Raw genomic sequence first — 17,716 nt, forward strand, 5'->3', positions numbered from 1 at the left:
AAAAACTTGCAGTTTATGTCAAAGTGTATACCGATTGGTTTCCTAGGTAAAAGCTTGAACAGAGGCAGTGATTAGCTTTCGTGTTACCTATAATTGGATGGCGCATTGGCAAGCTATAGTCAAGACAGTGTCAAATCTAAATGTGGCACACACAAGCAAGTGGCTAGACTGTACATCAGTGTGAACAATATTATAAGCTAAAGAAGCTGATCCACAAAACATTCACAAGCAAGAGGGCCACAGATGACATGCAGCATGTGATGGAACCACTCAACATTGCCTTTTGTCATTGCTGTCTGTATTGGTTTTTCCTGAGAGCAGCACAGGGGATCCGTGATATGGAAAGGATCACCTTTGCGTTAAGAGGATTGCATTAGAAATGCACTCTTATGATTTCAATAAGCTGGGTGTAAAAAGATCACCCCCCCCCCCATAAAAAGTTACTGTTGTATTGTAAATTGTCCGTAAGGGTCATCCCAAGCATCATCAAAGCGTTTCCGTTGTCGTATTACACCAAATCATCAAAGACACCACAGGTTGATGATTATGTTCTCACATAGAAAGGACATACAAGATCTTCAGTACAATATAAATCGGAATTATCTCAATCCTCAGTCCTTCGTACCGGTGTAACCCTGGCTGATAGTAAAGACGTCAGTAATAATACCGTCCCAGATGAAGAAGATCACTTCATTTTACATTCATTGCCCCACATAACAACAAATATTCACACACTGACATGAGTCGGCTTTAGTCTGCTCTTAAATCTCTCCAGTTTGTTGTCCAAATTTTTTTTTTATCATGAAAACATTAAAATAGAACATTTCAGGAGACTACAGACCAAGACGAAACCAAATTACGTGTACGCGTTCCTGCTCTCTTCTTGAACGTCGTGTAAAGACCCTTTGACCTATTGGTTGTAGGACTTGCTGTTAAGGAGGTAAGAGATCTTCTGCAGGATTCTCAAACAAGTACGGAGGTTGGTGCAAAAAATTCAGGCGTTGGGCTTGGTTGCTTTTCATGGAGTTTTCATGGAGTAGGGGGAGGTTTTGGAGAAGGGCAAGAACCCTGACTGTCCAAACTAGCAGCTCGGCCTTGCCACTATGAATAGAAGAAAATATGTTAGCCTTATAAAACAAACTGGGTAGATGAATGAAAAGACATTGGTAGCACACTGCCCTTCTTCAGCCTGAGGAACAGGTCACTGTTCGGGAATTTTCAGTCTAAACAAATTTAGATTCGCAAATAGAACCTTAACAAATTTCATTAAAACAGCCAAAACTATAGTAGCTACAGTACTGGGACTATTACAGAAGGACACATTTGTTAAAGCTTGTTGTCGTAAAAGTGTCAAAAATCTGAAAATCACAATTTAAAAAAAATGTCAATCAGCCAGTCACTCATGCAATTTCTGCTATTCCTCTCCTCTCTGTCCCTATATCACTCTGTTAGTCTCTCCCTGCTCTGCTGTAACTGCCTGCTGCCATCCTGCTCTCTCCTCCACACACAGCCGATGGGCCACCTCTGTTACCGAACCGCCTTATATAGAGGGGGAGGGGCTGACATCACAGAGGGGCCTGCAGCTGATTGGATGGGCGCTTGTGATTATGGTTACTCCCTTTCTTCAGTCCATTGACACTCCAGACAGCATGTGCGGCCCCCATTTAGATTTTTTGCGAATTTCCTTAACAAATCAACAGAAATTCACTTGGCAGAACGAAGCGAACTGGCAGCACCATTCACATCAAATCTTTATTCGCCAGATTCACTTCACTCATCTCTAATCATTATTATTTGCAAAAAAATGTTTTTATTGTAAAAAAATTGTAAAACATTAGTAAAGCATACATAACATACATAGCGTTGTGTTCGGACTGAAACATACAAGAAAGATTTAATTTCAATTTTACTGTTAAGTCTAACACATAGACACGGGAATCTCCCAAAACTAACAAAATAGCGTTTTTTTTCCCCTCAATTTCACCCCATAGATATAAATTTTATGTCATACATGTTATAATTGATTGAAAGGCGCCATTACAAATTACACCTGTCCCTGAAAACAGAAGCCTTTACATGGCCCTGTAGATGGAGAAATAAAGCTCTATAGCTCTTAGAAGGCCAGGAGGAAAAAATGAATATGCAAAAATGAAAATTGGCGCCTGGTCATTTAGGCCATATTGGGCTGGGTCATGAAGGGGTTAAATAAATATTTAAGCTCTTTACAAAAATGGTCAACTAAAGGAATTCATATTTAAATTAAATGTTTTTTACTTTATAGGGAAGTGTCCTCTTAATATCCTTAAAGATATTGTTGATACATATTCTAGGTAAATCATTATGCCACTGCTGGGAGCTGCGGTGAAATTCCATCCGGGTCAATATGTGTTATTCATTTGTTATTTCAAAATGCCACCGATAAATCACACGATAAATCACGCCAAGTTAAATACTTGACAGCTGGTTTAAAAAAACTATGAAAATCAATATATAATTACAACAAAACATTTATCCGAAAGCTCTCAAAATGCTCAAAAAGCCAAACACGACATGAAGAATGAAGAAATTAATGAATTAAGGAACTGCAAGGCATTGGAAATCATTAACATTGCTGTAGGTACCTGGTTATAGTCAACACAACATTGGCATCAACATTTCATCGATATTTTTAGTTTTCACTTCTTTTTCCTATACTGTGTGTTAATGTTGCAATAACTTTAGCATCTGCACATTCATCAGCCGATCACTGACAATAATCATCCAGTTTGGCCAATAGTCACCTTGTGTAAAAAGCCTTTAACCCTTTAAGAACGGAGCCCAAAATGGCCTTAAGGACCAGGGCAATTTACAATTTATCGTTTTTGTTTTTTCCTCCTCGTCTTCTACATAACTCTTTTATTTTTCTATTTACAGGGCCATGTTAGGGCTTGTTTTTTTCAGAAACAGGTGTACTTTGTAAAGGCACCTTTTGATCTACCAACCGTTTATAACAGGACCCCCAAAATATCATTTATGGGGTGAAATTGGGGAAAAAAATAAAATTCTGCAAATTTTGGGGGAGTTCCCTGTTTACGTAATGCACTTTACGGTAAAACTGACATTTTATCTCACGTACTGGGATTTATGGGACGTCATTTTTTTGCGCCATGATCTCTAGTTTTTATTAGTACCATATTTGTGTAGATGAGACATAATTGATCAATTTTCATTCATTTTATTTTAAATAAAATGTAATAAAAAATAATCAATCCTGGCGTTTTTTAACCGCTTTTTGTTTACGTCGTTCACTGTGAGGGAACATTATTGTTATATTTAATAGATCGGGCGATTACGTGCGCTACAGTATATAATATGTTTATTTACTTTTAGGTGTTTTATTTATAAAATGGGAAAGGGGGGTGATGTAAACTTTTATTGGGGGCAGGGGCTATGATGTGTTTTTTTTAAACTTTTTTTTATTTATTTTTTTATACTTTTTATGTCCCCTTAGGAAACTTGAACATTTTTACATTACTTTATATACACTGATTATTGCTATGCCATAGCATTGATCAGTGTAATCTGAGATCATTGCATAGAGCCTGCCTGTGCAAACTCTTTACATTGATCACCGATCTGAGTGTCGGGAGGAAGGTAAGAGACCTCCCGCAGTCAGATAGAATGATCACTGCAGGGGTCCCGATCGGTCAGTGACAGGAGTACAGTTCCTGTCACTATTGTAAGTGCCGCACTGCAGGCGCGACCGCAGCGGCCCCTTACATTTTGTAGACACATTGATTTAGGGTAGCTTCACACGTACCGTATTGCAATGGATTTTCTGTAGCAGATTTGACTAAATGAATGAACTCAGCATCAAATCTGCACCATTAAATCTGCTGCGGATCCGCAGCAGATTTTACAGTGCGGATTTGATGCTGTGTTCATTCATTTAGTCAAATCTGCTGTGGATCTGATGCTGATCCGCAGCAGAAAATCTACTGCAATACGGTCTGTGTGAAGCTACCCTTAAGTTCATTGAGAATACAGCAGGGTATTTCATATGAATCCTGCCTCCATTATGTACAATGAGTTCTGGTAGTCAAAAGGTTAAAAAAAAAAGGCAGATACATGCAGAAGCTGAAAAACAAATGATAAGTACTGGCTCGGCTCTACAGAGAACCATTAGACATTTTGTTATTGAATGAGAGTATTATTAAGGGCTCTTCACGAAAAATGGATTCAGCTAAAAACCTTATTTTTTTTCATAGTGATGACCTCATGTATCTAAAAAGACAACATTTCACAAAAGTCAGATGAAGTTCAGGTTTATTATTATATCAAATTCCCGGAGATAATACATCCTATAAAAGGTATGGAACAAACCTCTTTAAATGACTTCTTCATTTCTACCAGTGGATGCCAGTGTGTTATAGGCTTTCGTGGATACGCCAACATTTCATTCCAGTGATCTCTTCCAAGGCCTTCTGTGCTATTACCAACTCGACACACGCCAATAATTTCATTATGTCCAACCCTAAACGAGAAAAATAAAGAAAAAAACACCATCTTTTTCAGATCATAAAAAGACTTTTTGGCAAGAAGAATTCTTGTTTAAAAAGTCCCCGAGGCTTAAAGGGGTTATCCAGCATTAGAGATAACACGACTCTGCAAGTCAGGTGTGGTTTGCAATTAAGCTCCATTCACTTCAAAGGAATTGAGTTGCAAAACCTGCACCCGAACTGGAGACAAGAGCAGTGCTGTCTATGAAAGAAAGTGGCCATGTTTTTCTAATACTGGATAACCCCTTTAAAATCTGCTGTCAGGGCCACCCCTTAACCACTAACATAATGATTGAGTGGAATGCCTACAAATCACGTTGCCTGACCAATGTTTAGCTCTTCTCATGGGCCCTTCTCCCTCTGCTGTAATGACAGGTTTGCACTATTAAAGATACTGTATAGCAGACAGGAAAGCCTGGACCAGTGGACAGCAATGTTCTGCAGCTAAATGTGAATATTCCCAGACCCTCCAGATAACCCAAGTGAGGGATTTATCAAGACCAGTGTATCTGTATACAAATTTTAACTAAGCCCCTACCTACTCCTGTGCCCAATGCCAGATTTATTGAGAGGCTCAAACCTCTAAATAAATACAGCAAATAGAAATTCCGAGTTGGTGTGGATACTCAACATTAGAGATGAGCGAATCACTCATCTAAATGAAGCAAAGTTTTTCGTTTGATCTGCGTTCTGCTCATCAAGCCGCCGGCCTTTCAGCGCTGCTCCACCCCAGGTGCTGGGAAAAGTCTTATTTAATCCTGAGAAACTAGGAGAAGTTTCCCAGGATTGGATGCAGCTTTTCCCAGCATCCTGTGAGGATTGCAGTAGTGCTGAAAGGGCAGCAAGACGCTCAAACGAAGCACTTTGCTTCGTTCAAATGAGCGATTCGCTGATATCTACTCAACATGATTATACCAGCTCGAGGGCGTAAATAATAGTAAATCGGTCCCAGGAGAAGACCATTTAACCAATTTTTTGTGCAAACCAGACAGATTGAAATTTTTTTTTTTTTACTTTTTCAGGAACTGTGCCAGGTGCAGAGATGGTAAATCCTATTGGGGGCCTTATCAATATTAGTGTATCTGTTTGCTGTTTTTAATGAGTTCCCTGCTCCATGTCTCATGCATACCTCTCAGTAAATCCAGCAAATCTGGTAAATCATGATAAATAGGGTGCTGGAGATGGGCATGTTCTCCTCAGTGCCTTGCCGCATCCCCTGCCTGCCCAGACGTAGATAGGCAAAAAATTGCTAATCTTTGAGCAAACAAATTGGGTTGCTTAAAAAATTGTCACTGGCTGACTACACCAGGCACAGGCATGAAATATTACCCCCAAGCTCCGCACAACCCTTGTTCTATGCAGAGCTGCCATCCCTTACTCTCCTCCCATTCTGGGCAGTGCCATGGCAAAGCAAAGCAAAAACTACATTTGGTATCACTGTATTTGCACAACCCCCAGAATACGTTTAATATGTCATTTCTACTACACAGTAGCTAAATACCCCCAAATAAAGAACACTTCACAAAATTGACCAAGTGTATTTTTTGTCCCTCAGGTTTAAAGGTTTTCTTTCGTTTTGAAAAACATTATATATCGAAAAATAGAGGGTGAAATTAAAAACTACCATTAGTCCTGTCCTGTCATACAACACTGTCGACAAAATAGGAAAATTGTTACAGCACTTAGAAGCCGAGGAAGGGGGGGCGGAGAAGAAAAAATCATTGTGGCAGTAGGTGGTTAAGTTATTACTAGGGATGGTCTGAACCTGCCGAGGTTCGGGTTCGTACGAACCTGAACTCTCGGCAATGATTCCATGGAGAGGGTGGATACAGCGGGAGGACCGCCTGGAAAACTGGGATACAGCCATAGCCATAGGCTGTTTCCCAGTTTTCCAGGCGGTCCTCCGGCTGTATCCACCCTCTCCATGGAGCGGGCAGACAGCGGGAATCATTGCAGAGAGTTCAGGTTCATACGAACCCGAACCTCGGCAGGTTCAGACCATCCCTAGTTATTACTGAAAAGATTTAGTTGAATTTGACAAACCTTTTTAAAGTTCAGAGCAATTTTTTTGTCTGTAGCCAATATTAATAATGCTGCTTACCTGTCATAATCCATAACAGAAATAAGCAGGCTGACTTGATCCATGCTCTCTGGTGGGATATCAAAGATAATGGCCTCATTATAGGTAGGGTTTAAGGTATTCTTTTTTATAGTTGTTTTCTTCTTTTTCAGCCTACGTCCATCACAAAGCAGGGACACTTTCACATATGGGTCTGTAGAGAAACATGAAGACATGGTATTATAAAATACCAGAAGACTTATATACAATATATATATGTTATATCCGAGCACAAACACAAGTTATAATTGAAAAGAATTGGTTGATGTAATGTCACTGTTTCTCATGATCGTGTTCTGACATGACATCTAGTTGGAAATGGCAAAATAAGGGTAACAAGCAGAGGTACAGGTATAGGCTTTGACGTTGTAATAGTCACAAGGTAAGACACCAGCACACTCCCAACCAGTGTTTAAAAGGGTTATCCAGTGCTACAAAAACATGGCCACTTTCTTCCAGAGACAGCATGACTCTTGTCTCCAGTTCAGGTGTGGTTTGCAATTAAGCTCCATTCACTTTAATAGAAATGAGTTACAAAAACTACACCCAAACTGGAGACAAGAGTGGTGCTGTCTCGTGAAGAAAGTGGCCATTTTCGTGTAGCTCTCGATAAACCCTTTAAGGTGGTGGCGGCATCTGTAACATAGTAGCACAAGGCTGGCAGATCTTTAATCGTGATGATAGTCCTTCTTTAAAGAAGTTTAACCAGTTGACTGTATTTTATTCTTAAAACAGCTTGAAAACGTAGAACTGTTAAAAAAATGTAAAAAATTACCAGACATAATTAATATATAAAACATAGCAAAAATGAAAATATGTAAAACGGTATAGATGTTTGACTTCTCTGCTGAGCTGATAAAAAAACACCCTTAGCTTCTGCTTGCTCTGTTTGATAGATCTCTTCCTATACCCAAATAAGAAAAGATCTATCAATCAAAGATGGTAATTGGGGAGAGGCCAACAGGGACTGCCCCAATGTCTTGTGGTTCCGGCGGCATGACATCGATGACAGGTTTCCTGTAATTTCAGATGCAGACATCATCAGGCCAGATGATGTGTGATTAGTCACGTGAAACGGCTGTAGCCACTGGACGCCCCTGCCTTCACCTTCCCTCCCCACTCATGTCTATCAAGACGGAATAAAACGGACTTATACCGCAGTGGTTTTGGTGAGTGCAAGCTTCTTTATCTCTGTTTTTGGATTATCCTTGTATCTCTATATGGCTTTTTGCACCCCTATGCTGCATACCGTAGCCTATTCATCCTCACCTTGCATATCCTAGCTCGTGGGCAGACTCTACATGTTATTGGACTCTGGTGCAAACTCAGAATTTCTTCCTCAGTTATACTTAAATATATGTTTTGGCCGGACTTCTCATTTAACTTAGAACCTTACTTGCTATCAAAACTGAGAGGGTCCCTATAATTAAGTATTGTGGGGACATTTTTGTAATATTCATCCTACTTTGATCAATGGGAAAATTTGGTTTTAGTTGAAACTACTTTTAGAATGTATACATAATACCGTCCTTTTTAGTTGAGTTTTCGTGTTTCATTATATTCATAAATGAAACCTGTAATTGTATGTCCTCCATAGCACACAGCATCTGGATGGATATTACCACAGTACATGAGATTAGATAAAACTGAAGGTCACCAAGAACGCAATCACAGTAATGCAGACAGAGATCTCTCTCGGCTCATGGTGTAACTGTTTGGTATAATTATAAGGCGGCCATTCACTCTGCACTTTGTTCCCAATTACAGGTCATTATCCTATTAGCCATAGCTACTTAGAAGCTACTCCTGAATAGGATTGTATGCCCATTTACACTTGTAATCCACCAGAGTTATATTTGTTTAATGAGGGATGTAATTACATCAGAAAACATTGGGCTATATGTACTGGTTTTAACAAAAAGGTACACCATGAAATTATTCTGGGAAAACCAGATATACCAATTACCCAACACCCATGAAATTAGCAGATGATCATCTTACAATTATAAGGTTAGAATTTATAGAGAAATAAATCTGATTTTAAGGTTGGTTGCTAGGAATATATATTTAGTTTCCATGGAGAAAAAGTAGTGGACCCTAGTATTAAGAGGGTCTTACAATGTCGGACTGGGGTATCTGGGGCCCACCAGAGGAAATGATCCTGGGGGCCCACCAATGAAGAACCAGTGATAAACAACATGTCAGTCAGTGTTAGTGCAGGTTCTAAAGCCAAGGGCCCACCAGAGGATCCTCTGGTTCTCTGGTGGACCAGTCAGACACTAGTGGTGGTACAGCAGATCCACGACTTCAGTCGTTACAGAGGGGTATCATAATCAAACAGTTGGAAGCTATGTTCTCACAACATCTTTTAGGCAAAAAGCTGCTTTTTTTTTTTTTTTTTTAAGTAATGATGGTTGTTAATAATAGTCAGGATCATTGTTAACGGCCGTCAGTGTAAGTCTTGCCTACAAAAACATGTTGGAAACATCCACTTATTTTTTTGCCCTAGGACTCCTTCTACCCTCTATCTATACTGTAATTGGTGTTCATGGCCTCACAAGTGCCTATTTCTCCTGTGGGTTACCCCTTCTGGCTTTTGAATTGAACCTATCACCTCTCCTGGACTTTGACCTTGGACCAGTAACTAACTAAATACCATCGGCTCTGCTAATATCTATTAAAAGAGGCGGGCCAGCCAAGGGGGATCGGTGCACTGCTGGCAGTAGCCCCGCCCCCAGTGCACCAAACGGCTTTACTAGCCTAGGGATTTAACTACAAACTGCATGGATGCTGCGATGAGGATGAAGGTAAGAACCTTACCTTCATCCTCAGCTTCATTTGAACAATAAGGACATCTAACCTGCACGGAGGCGGCGATGAGGATGAAGGTAAGAACCTTACCTTCATCCTCAGCTTCCTTTGAACAATAAGGAACGTCTAACCTGCTGATAGTTTCTCTTTAAGGATTTTTTTTTCTTCCTGCATCGTTTCCATGAAGAAAATATGTTGTGCACTTGTCAGAATGATTGTATTTCAGCCTAGTCTGCAGATGAAATTGATTCAGACCTCTGCTCTTCGCTCATTAGGTCATGTTGGAATTTTAAACGACTGCAGTTTTATTTCTCTGTAGTCAGCAACAAGAGAGAAGCGTCGTCCTTCTACATGGTTCTAGCTGATGTGTCAATTATATGTATGATGTTGCCTTGTCAGTAGAACACAGTTTCTTGATAGGGTCAGTCAAGGAATGTTCCCCTGTTACCTGACTTGGCTACTTTTTACCTACTGAATTAAAAGAGTAGTCCACACAATGAAGATTTATGTTGTCTCCTTGTGGACTAGAGCGATTACTGCTAGATTACATTGCATTTTGTAAGTATACTTTGCATTACATTGATCTCTGACGTAATTAAAGGGGTTATCCAGCGCTACAAAAACAGGGCCACTTTCCCCCTACTGTTGTCTCCAGATTGGGTGGGGTTTTTGAAACTCAGTTCCATTGAAGTAAATGGAGCTTAATTGCAAACTGTACCTGAACTGGAGACAACAGTAGGGGGAAAAGTGGCCATGTTTTTGTAGCGCTGGATAACCCCTTTAATCAGCAATATATGGCAATAAAAGCCTAAAGTCCACATTCAGGCTATGTTCCCCACAATGTCTTTTTTTGACCATGTGAGACCAAATAACAGCCGCTATTTAATAATGACGACCGTTATTGTACAAATGATAGCCGTCATTATGATTTAAAGGAGAAGACAGGCCATTGTTAAAATCTGGCAACCAGCAGGGGGGAATTTCATAATCAGTAGGGACTTACCTCTCCCCATGCCCGCGGTGAATGGCGGGACTGGCCTCGTAACCTCTGCCGGAAGTCATTTCCCCCCGAGTTGTGACGGCAACGGGAGACAGGCCGACTCCTGATGTGAGTACCTCTACAACGTGGTGTTGGTGGTTGGGAGGCAGCAAGATGCTGGTACAGAATCGCTTTAAATATGTTCTAATTCAAAGTATCTGCCTTTTTATTTCAGGGGTTGGCGCCTTCCTATCGTAAGGAGCTGGAACGTCTAGGAGATACTTTTACCCATGATATACAAGTCTTAATAGCAACATCAGACTAAACCTATCACTCATATGGGACTGTAGATATAGAGGATGATGCAACAATAAAAAACATCAATCCAGGCTTAACAAGAACACAATGATAAATTGATTCTGTATTTTATGTTGGAAACAATGTGAATAAAAGCAACTGAGTGAGTGATAGCATAGTGACAGCAGACAAATAAATCTTGTCAGAAGCCACTTTACATGCTGCAGAATAACAGCTAAAAACTCTTTGAAGAACAGAAGATGCTTATAGAGCGGCTGGACTGAAACTTTCAGATAATCTGGCTGCTGATAGTAATACAGTTTGCACCAAAAGAATATGCTTCAAAAACCTCCCATATCATCAGAAGATACAGTGCAATAAGATACAGACCAATTTTTGCAAAAGATAGTAAATAGTGAGCATGCTCATTATTTGGATGGTTGTAATCAATTACAGCTGTTATTTTATTCCATTTACTTCAATGGAGCAAATTATTATATTAAAAATACCACCTGCATTTTGCCTCAAAATTACGGTGTTATTTAGCTTTTGTTTTACTGTGTGTGAACATAGTCTTACAGCAGGGGCTGGCTGGCAAATTTAAGCCTGGGGGGCAAGCACACAGCAGTGGCCCATGAGTAGCCGGCTAGCGGCCCATCCTTCAAGGACCACTGTGGCCCTCACTTATTATTACGCTTCCCACATCAGTGCAAGGAAGGTTAATGCCACCCGGACCTCTACTTCCTCCAGCAGCAATGCTCTGACACTTCAGATAACACATTCGGCCCTTCCAGTCATTTGTAAACAAGGAATTCCTACTGCTCGCTGTGAAGGGGTCGGAGATCTCCTTCCTGTATAAGTCTATGGGGCAGCTCATAGCTGACACAGAACCATAGTCCCATAGACTTACATTGACAAAGTGACTTCTGGCCCCTTCACACAGAGCAGTAGGAATTCCCTGTCACAAATTACCAGAAGGGCTGGAGATGTTATCCGAAATGTTGGAACATCACTGCTGCCGGAAGTACAGGCCCGGGTTGCCATCTACCATCCCTGCACTGATGTGAGGAGGGTAGTAAGGGCTGGAGTGCTCCTTTATAGGGAACCAATTATCACAGTTGTGATGATATGGTTTTCAGCTGCACAGTATAGATATACTATACAGCTCCCCGAGGCTACCAGTCACTGAGTATAAGATGGTGGGAAAGCTGGGTGACCATATTATACTGAGTACAATATGCTGGGAAAGCTGGGTGACCTCCATCATACTGAGTATAAGATTGTGGGAAAGCTGGGTGACCTCTATTATACTAAGTATAAGATGGGTAGAAAGCTGGGTGACCTCCATCATACTGAATATAAGATGCTGGAAAGCTGGGTGACCATATTATACTGAGTACAATATGCTGGGAAAGCTGGGTGACCTCCATCATACTGAGTATAAGATTGTGGGAAAGCTGGGTGACCTCTATTATACTAAGTATAAGATGGGTAGAAAGCTGGGTGACCTCCATCATACTGAATATAAGATGCTGGAAAGCTGGGTGACCTCCATCATACTGACTACAAGATGTTGGGAAAGTTGGGTGACCTCCATCATACTGACAAGATGCTGGGAAAGCTGGGTGACCACATCATACTGAGTATAAGATGGGTAGAAAGCTGGGTGAACACATCATACTGAGTATAAGATGGTGGGAAAGCTGGACGACCTCCATAATACTGAGTATAAGATGGTGGGAAAGCTGGGTGACCACATCATACTGAGTATAAGATGCTGGAAAGCTGGGTGACCTCCATTATACTGAGGATAAGATGGTGGGAAAGCTTGGTGACCTCCGTTATACTAAGTATAAGATACTGGGAATGCTGGGTGACCACATCATACTGAGTATAAAATGCTGGAAAGCTGGGTGACCTCCATTATACTGAGTATAAGATGGTGGGAAAGCTGGGTGACCTCCATAATACTGAGTATAAGATGGTGGGAAAGCTGGGTGACCTCCATAATACTGAGTATAAGATGGTGGGAAAGATGGGTGACCACATCATACTGAGTATAAGATGGTGGGAAAGCTTGGTGACCTCCATTATACTAAGTATAAGTTGCTGGGAAAGCTGGGTGACCGCCATCATAATGACTACAATACAATATGCTGGAAAACTGGGGTTTCTGTACTTTGACTATAGTTGTTATCGCTTTTGCTGTAAGTCTAAAATTAAATTATCACTGGAGTTCTCCTTTAAATGGTCAATGTCACCAGAAAAAAAATGTTTCATATGTCATAAAAACATAATAAAAAAATGTATCGGTCAGAGTGTGAATGTTCAGACAGCAATCAATCAAAACAAACTGGGAGAGGTCCATGCTCCGTATGTTCCCTCAGCTCTGTGCCACATGACTGTGACGGTCACATAATGAAAGTCTTTGGGGCATCTTGCTAAAATGAACGAGTGGGGAGTGAGGCTTTGGCAGTTCGTGTCCAAAATACCCAAAATAGTGCAGCATGCAGAACAATTGTTATTTGTTCAAATGACACCATGCCAGAAACCAGATGTGCCTAATTATTATCAATAATTAATATCCTATAGTTCTGTATGGGTGTATATTGTTCTGTATGGTTCTGTATGGGTGTATATTGCACTGTATGGTTCTGTATGGGTGTATATTGTACTGTATGGTTCTGTATGGGTGTATATTGTACTGTATGGTTCTGTATGGGTGTATATTGTACTGTATGGTTCTGTATGGTTCTGTATGGGTGTATATTGCACTGTATGGTTCTGTATGGGTGTATATTGTACTGTATGGTTCTGTATGGGTGTATATTGTACTGTATGGTTCTGTATGGGTGTATATTGTACTGTATGGTTCTGTATGGGTGTATATTGTACTGTATGGTTCTGTATGGTTCTGTATGGGTGTATATTGTACTGTATGGTTCTGTATGGGTGTATATTGTACTGTATGGTTCTGTATGGGTGTATATTGTACTGTATGGTTCTGTATGAGTGTATATTGTACAGTATGGTTCTGTATGGGTGTATATTGCTCTGTATGGGTGTATATTGTACTGTATGGTTCTGTATGGGTGTATATTGTACTGTATGGTTCTGTATGGTAGTATATTGTAATTTATGGGTGTATATTGCACTGTATGGTTCTGTATGGATGCATATTGTTCTGTATGGTTCTGTATGGGTGTATATTGCACTGTATGGTTCTGTATGGGTGTATATTGTACTGTATGGTTCTGTATGGGTGTATATTGTACTGTATGGTTCTGTATGGGTGTATATTGTACTGTATGGTTCTGTATGGGTGTATATTGTACTGTATGGTTCTGTATGGTTCTGTATGGGTGTATATTGTACTGTATGGTTCTGTATGGGTGTATATTGTACTGTATGGTTCTGTATGGGTGTATATTGTACTGTATGGTTCTGTATGAGTGTATATTGTACAGTATGGTTCTGTATGGGTGTATATTGCTCTGTATGGGTGTATATTGTACTGCATGGTTCTGTATGGGTGTATATTGTACTGTATGGTTCTGTATGGTAGTATATTGTAATGTATGGGTGTATATTGCACTGTATGGTTCTGTATGGGTGTATATTGTACTGTATGGTTCTGTATGGGTTTATATTGTACTGTATGGTTCTGTATGGGTGTATATTGTACTGTATGGTTCTGTATGGGTGTATATTGTTCTGTATGGTTCTGTATGGGTGTATATTGTACTGTATGGTTCTGTATGGGTGTATATTGTACTGTATGGTTCTGTATGGGTGTATATTGTACTGTATGGTTCTGTATGGGTGTATATTGTACTGTATGGTTCTGTATGGTTCTGTATGGGTGTATATTGTACTGTATGGTTCTGTATGGGTGTATATTGTTCTGTATGGTTCTGTATGGGTGTATATTGTACTGTATGGTTCTGTATGGGTGTATATTGTACTGTATAGGTGTATATTGTACTGTATGGTTCTGTATGTGTGTACATTGTACTGTATGGGTGTATATTGTACTGTATGGATGCATATTGTTCTGTATGGTTCTGTATGGGTGTATATTGTACTGTATGGATGCATATTGTTCTGTATGGGTGTATATTGTACTGTATGGGTGTATATTGTACTGTATGGTTCTGTATGGGTGTATATGGTACTGTATGGTTCTGTATGGGTGTATATTGTACTGTATGGTTCTGTATGGGTGTATATTGTACTGTATGGTTCTGTATGGTAGTATATTGTACTGTATGGGTGTATATTGCACTGTATGGTTCTGTATGGGTGTATATTGTACTGTATGGTTCTGTATGGGTGTATATTGTACTGTATGGTTCTGTATGGTAGTATATTGTACTGTATGGGTGTATATTGCACTGTATGGTTCTGTATGTGTGTATATTGTTCTGTATGGGTGTATATTGTACTGTATGGTTCTGTATGGGTGTATATTGTTCTGTATGGTTCTGTATGGGTGTATATTGTACTGTATGGTTCTGTATGGATGTATATTGTACTGTATGGTTCTGTATGGGTGTATATTGTACTGTATGGTTCTGTATGGGTGTATATTGTACTGTATGTTCTGTATGGGTGTATATTGTACTGTATGGTTCTGTATGGGTGTATATTGTTCTGTATTGGTCTATATTGTACTGTATGGTTCTGTATGGATGCATATTGTTCTGTATGGGTGTATATTGTACTGTATGGTTCTGTATGGGTGTATATTGTACTGTATGGATGCATATTGTTCTGTATGGTTCTGTATGGGTGTATATTGTACTGTATGGATGTATATTGTTCTGTATGGGTGTATATTGTACTGTATGGGTGTATATTGTTCTGTATGGTTCTGTATGGGTGTATATTGTACTGTATGGGTGTATATTGTACTGTATGGTTCTGTATGTGTGTATATTGTTCTGTATGGGTGTATATTGTACTGTATGGTTCTGTATGGGTGTATATTGTACTGTATGGATGCATATTGTTCTGTATGGGTGTATATTGCACTGTATGGTTCTGTATGGGTGTATATTGTACTGTATGGGTGTATATTGTACTGTATGGTTCTGTATGGGTGTATATTGTACTGTATGGTTCTGTATGTGTGTATATTGTTCTGTATGGGTGTATATTGTACTGTATGGTTCTGTATGGGTGTATATTGTACTGTATGGATGCATATTGTTCTGTATGGGTGTATATTGCACTGTATGGTTCTGTATGGGTGTGTATTGTACTGTATGGTTCTGTATGAGTGTGTATTGTACTGTATGGTTCTGTATGGGTGTATATTGTACTGTATGGGTGTATATTGTACTGTATGGTTCTGTATGGGTGTATATTGTACTGTATGGATGCATATTGTTCTGTATGGTTCTGTATGGGTGTATATTGTACTGTATGGATGCATATTGTTCTGTATGGGTGTATATTATTCTATCTGGAGCAGTTTTGTAGCATCTGCATTTTTTTTTTCATTCTTCTCCTTCAATGACCAGGAGCAGAAAAAAAACATAAGCGTTTGTGGATATTTTTCACATAGGCCAGGTTCACTCTATGTAAAGACAACAGCCATATTTTATAACAATGGCCATAGTTGGGCTAAAAAAAATGCATAGTGTGAACCTGGCCATACATTGCAAATACACATACATAGTTCAGTCATACATACAGTCACACTTACTTTTGTGCAGTATAACTGGACGTCTTCTAGTACAATTAGAAATCCTAATGCTATGGGGAACAGCCAGAAGTGTGTGGGGGCACAGCAGCCAGAATGGGGGAGAACACAGTAGTCTGTGGGGGGGGGGGGGGGCACACTTTAGCCTTAGGAGGTACATAGCAGGTACAGGGGGAGAGGGGCTAAGCCTATGGGAGAGGGTGCAGCTATAGGGGGAACAGAGCAGCAGCTACAAGGGGTTGGGGGGACAAGTGCTAATGTGTTTGCTTCTCTCAGCCCAGCTCTGCAGACTCCCCCTCTTCTCTGTCCCGACCTCCCTCCTATGTACAGCCTGAAGTACCTGACATATACAGCAGCTGAGCCCAGAGCAGGACAGGAGGGGGGATGGGCAGGAAGCAGGATCCTGTAGCTGGGGGACGCTGTGTGGCTGGTGGTTAGCAGCCTGTAGCCTCCTCCTCACCACATATACAGGGAGTTGGGCAGTCTGCACAATAGTTGTATCTGCAGCCAGCTGATCTCCGCTCTGGCAGCACAGGCAGCTGCTGTGAGGACACACACAGGACCTGCTGGGGGCAGCTGGAGCGTCAGGCACCTATGTTACCTCACAGCCGACAGTCAGTGAGTGTAACTGAATGTGTATAATAAGCTGTGCTGCCTGCACTGTCGGCCCTGCTGTCCTCTCCCCCTTCAGTAGCGGCAGGAAGCCCGGGACCAGGAGGAACATGGGACTAGGAGGCGGGGCTTAACGAGGGAAGGGGGCAGCTTCAGCCCATCGCATCACAGACCGGCCCTGCAGCAGCAGCTTCTTTGTGTGGCAGAGAGGAGAGCGCTGGGGCGGTAAGCAGCCTCAGCGCGGCCCTCTAATGTACTGGGGAAGGCCGGCCCGGGGGGCAGATGCCACCCTGCCCCCCGGCCCAGCCCGCCCCTGTCTTACAGAGAGACAATGTTGTGTAGATACAGTTAAATGTAAATGTAGTTATAGATGCAAAGTGTGTCATATTGTTTTAACGTCACAGTGTCTGACAATTGACAATTATTTTCAGACGTCATTTGCAAACGATGGATGTTATTTTTTAGTTGTTCGAACATAGTGTTCCTTTTTCACTGTTTTCACTATTAAATTCAATGGACTTTTCAATTAAAGACACACCCAAAGGCCAATCAGTCCACCTGCACTAGAATAATGTAACAGCCATCATTGTAATAATGGGCGTCCAAACTGCGAAATTACTTGTAATTTTGAAAGGCAAAGGCAGTCTGTATCT

The 17,716-nt window shown here is 40.7% G+C and overlaps 1 protein-coding gene across 1 annotated transcript in view; it reads right to left on the reverse strand.

Moving 5' to 3' along the window:
* Positions 1–1,029: 1,029 nt before the first annotated feature.
* The window catches only part of SYT6 (synaptotagmin 6), a 229,118-nt gene continuing 212,431 nt past the window's right edge, over positions 1,030–17,716 (reverse strand). Inside the window, exons 5-7 of the mRNA XM_069944997.1 lie at positions 6,640–6,811; positions 4,363–4,513; positions 1,030–1,101 (exon numbers count right to left, since the gene is read on the reverse strand). Coding sequence (XP_069801098.1) covers positions 1,030–1,101; positions 4,363–4,513; positions 6,640–6,811 — 395 coding nt within the window. The remainder of the gene's footprint in view (positions 1,102–4,362; positions 4,514–6,639; positions 6,812–17,716) is intronic.

The sequence above is a fragment of the Dendropsophus ebraccatus genome, chromosome 11, assembly GCF_027789765.1.
Source record: "Dendropsophus ebraccatus isolate aDenEbr1 chromosome 11, aDenEbr1.pat, whole genome shotgun sequence".
In the NCBI taxonomy this organism is placed as follows: Eukaryota; Metazoa; Chordata; class Amphibia; order Anura; family Hylidae; genus Dendropsophus; species Dendropsophus ebraccatus.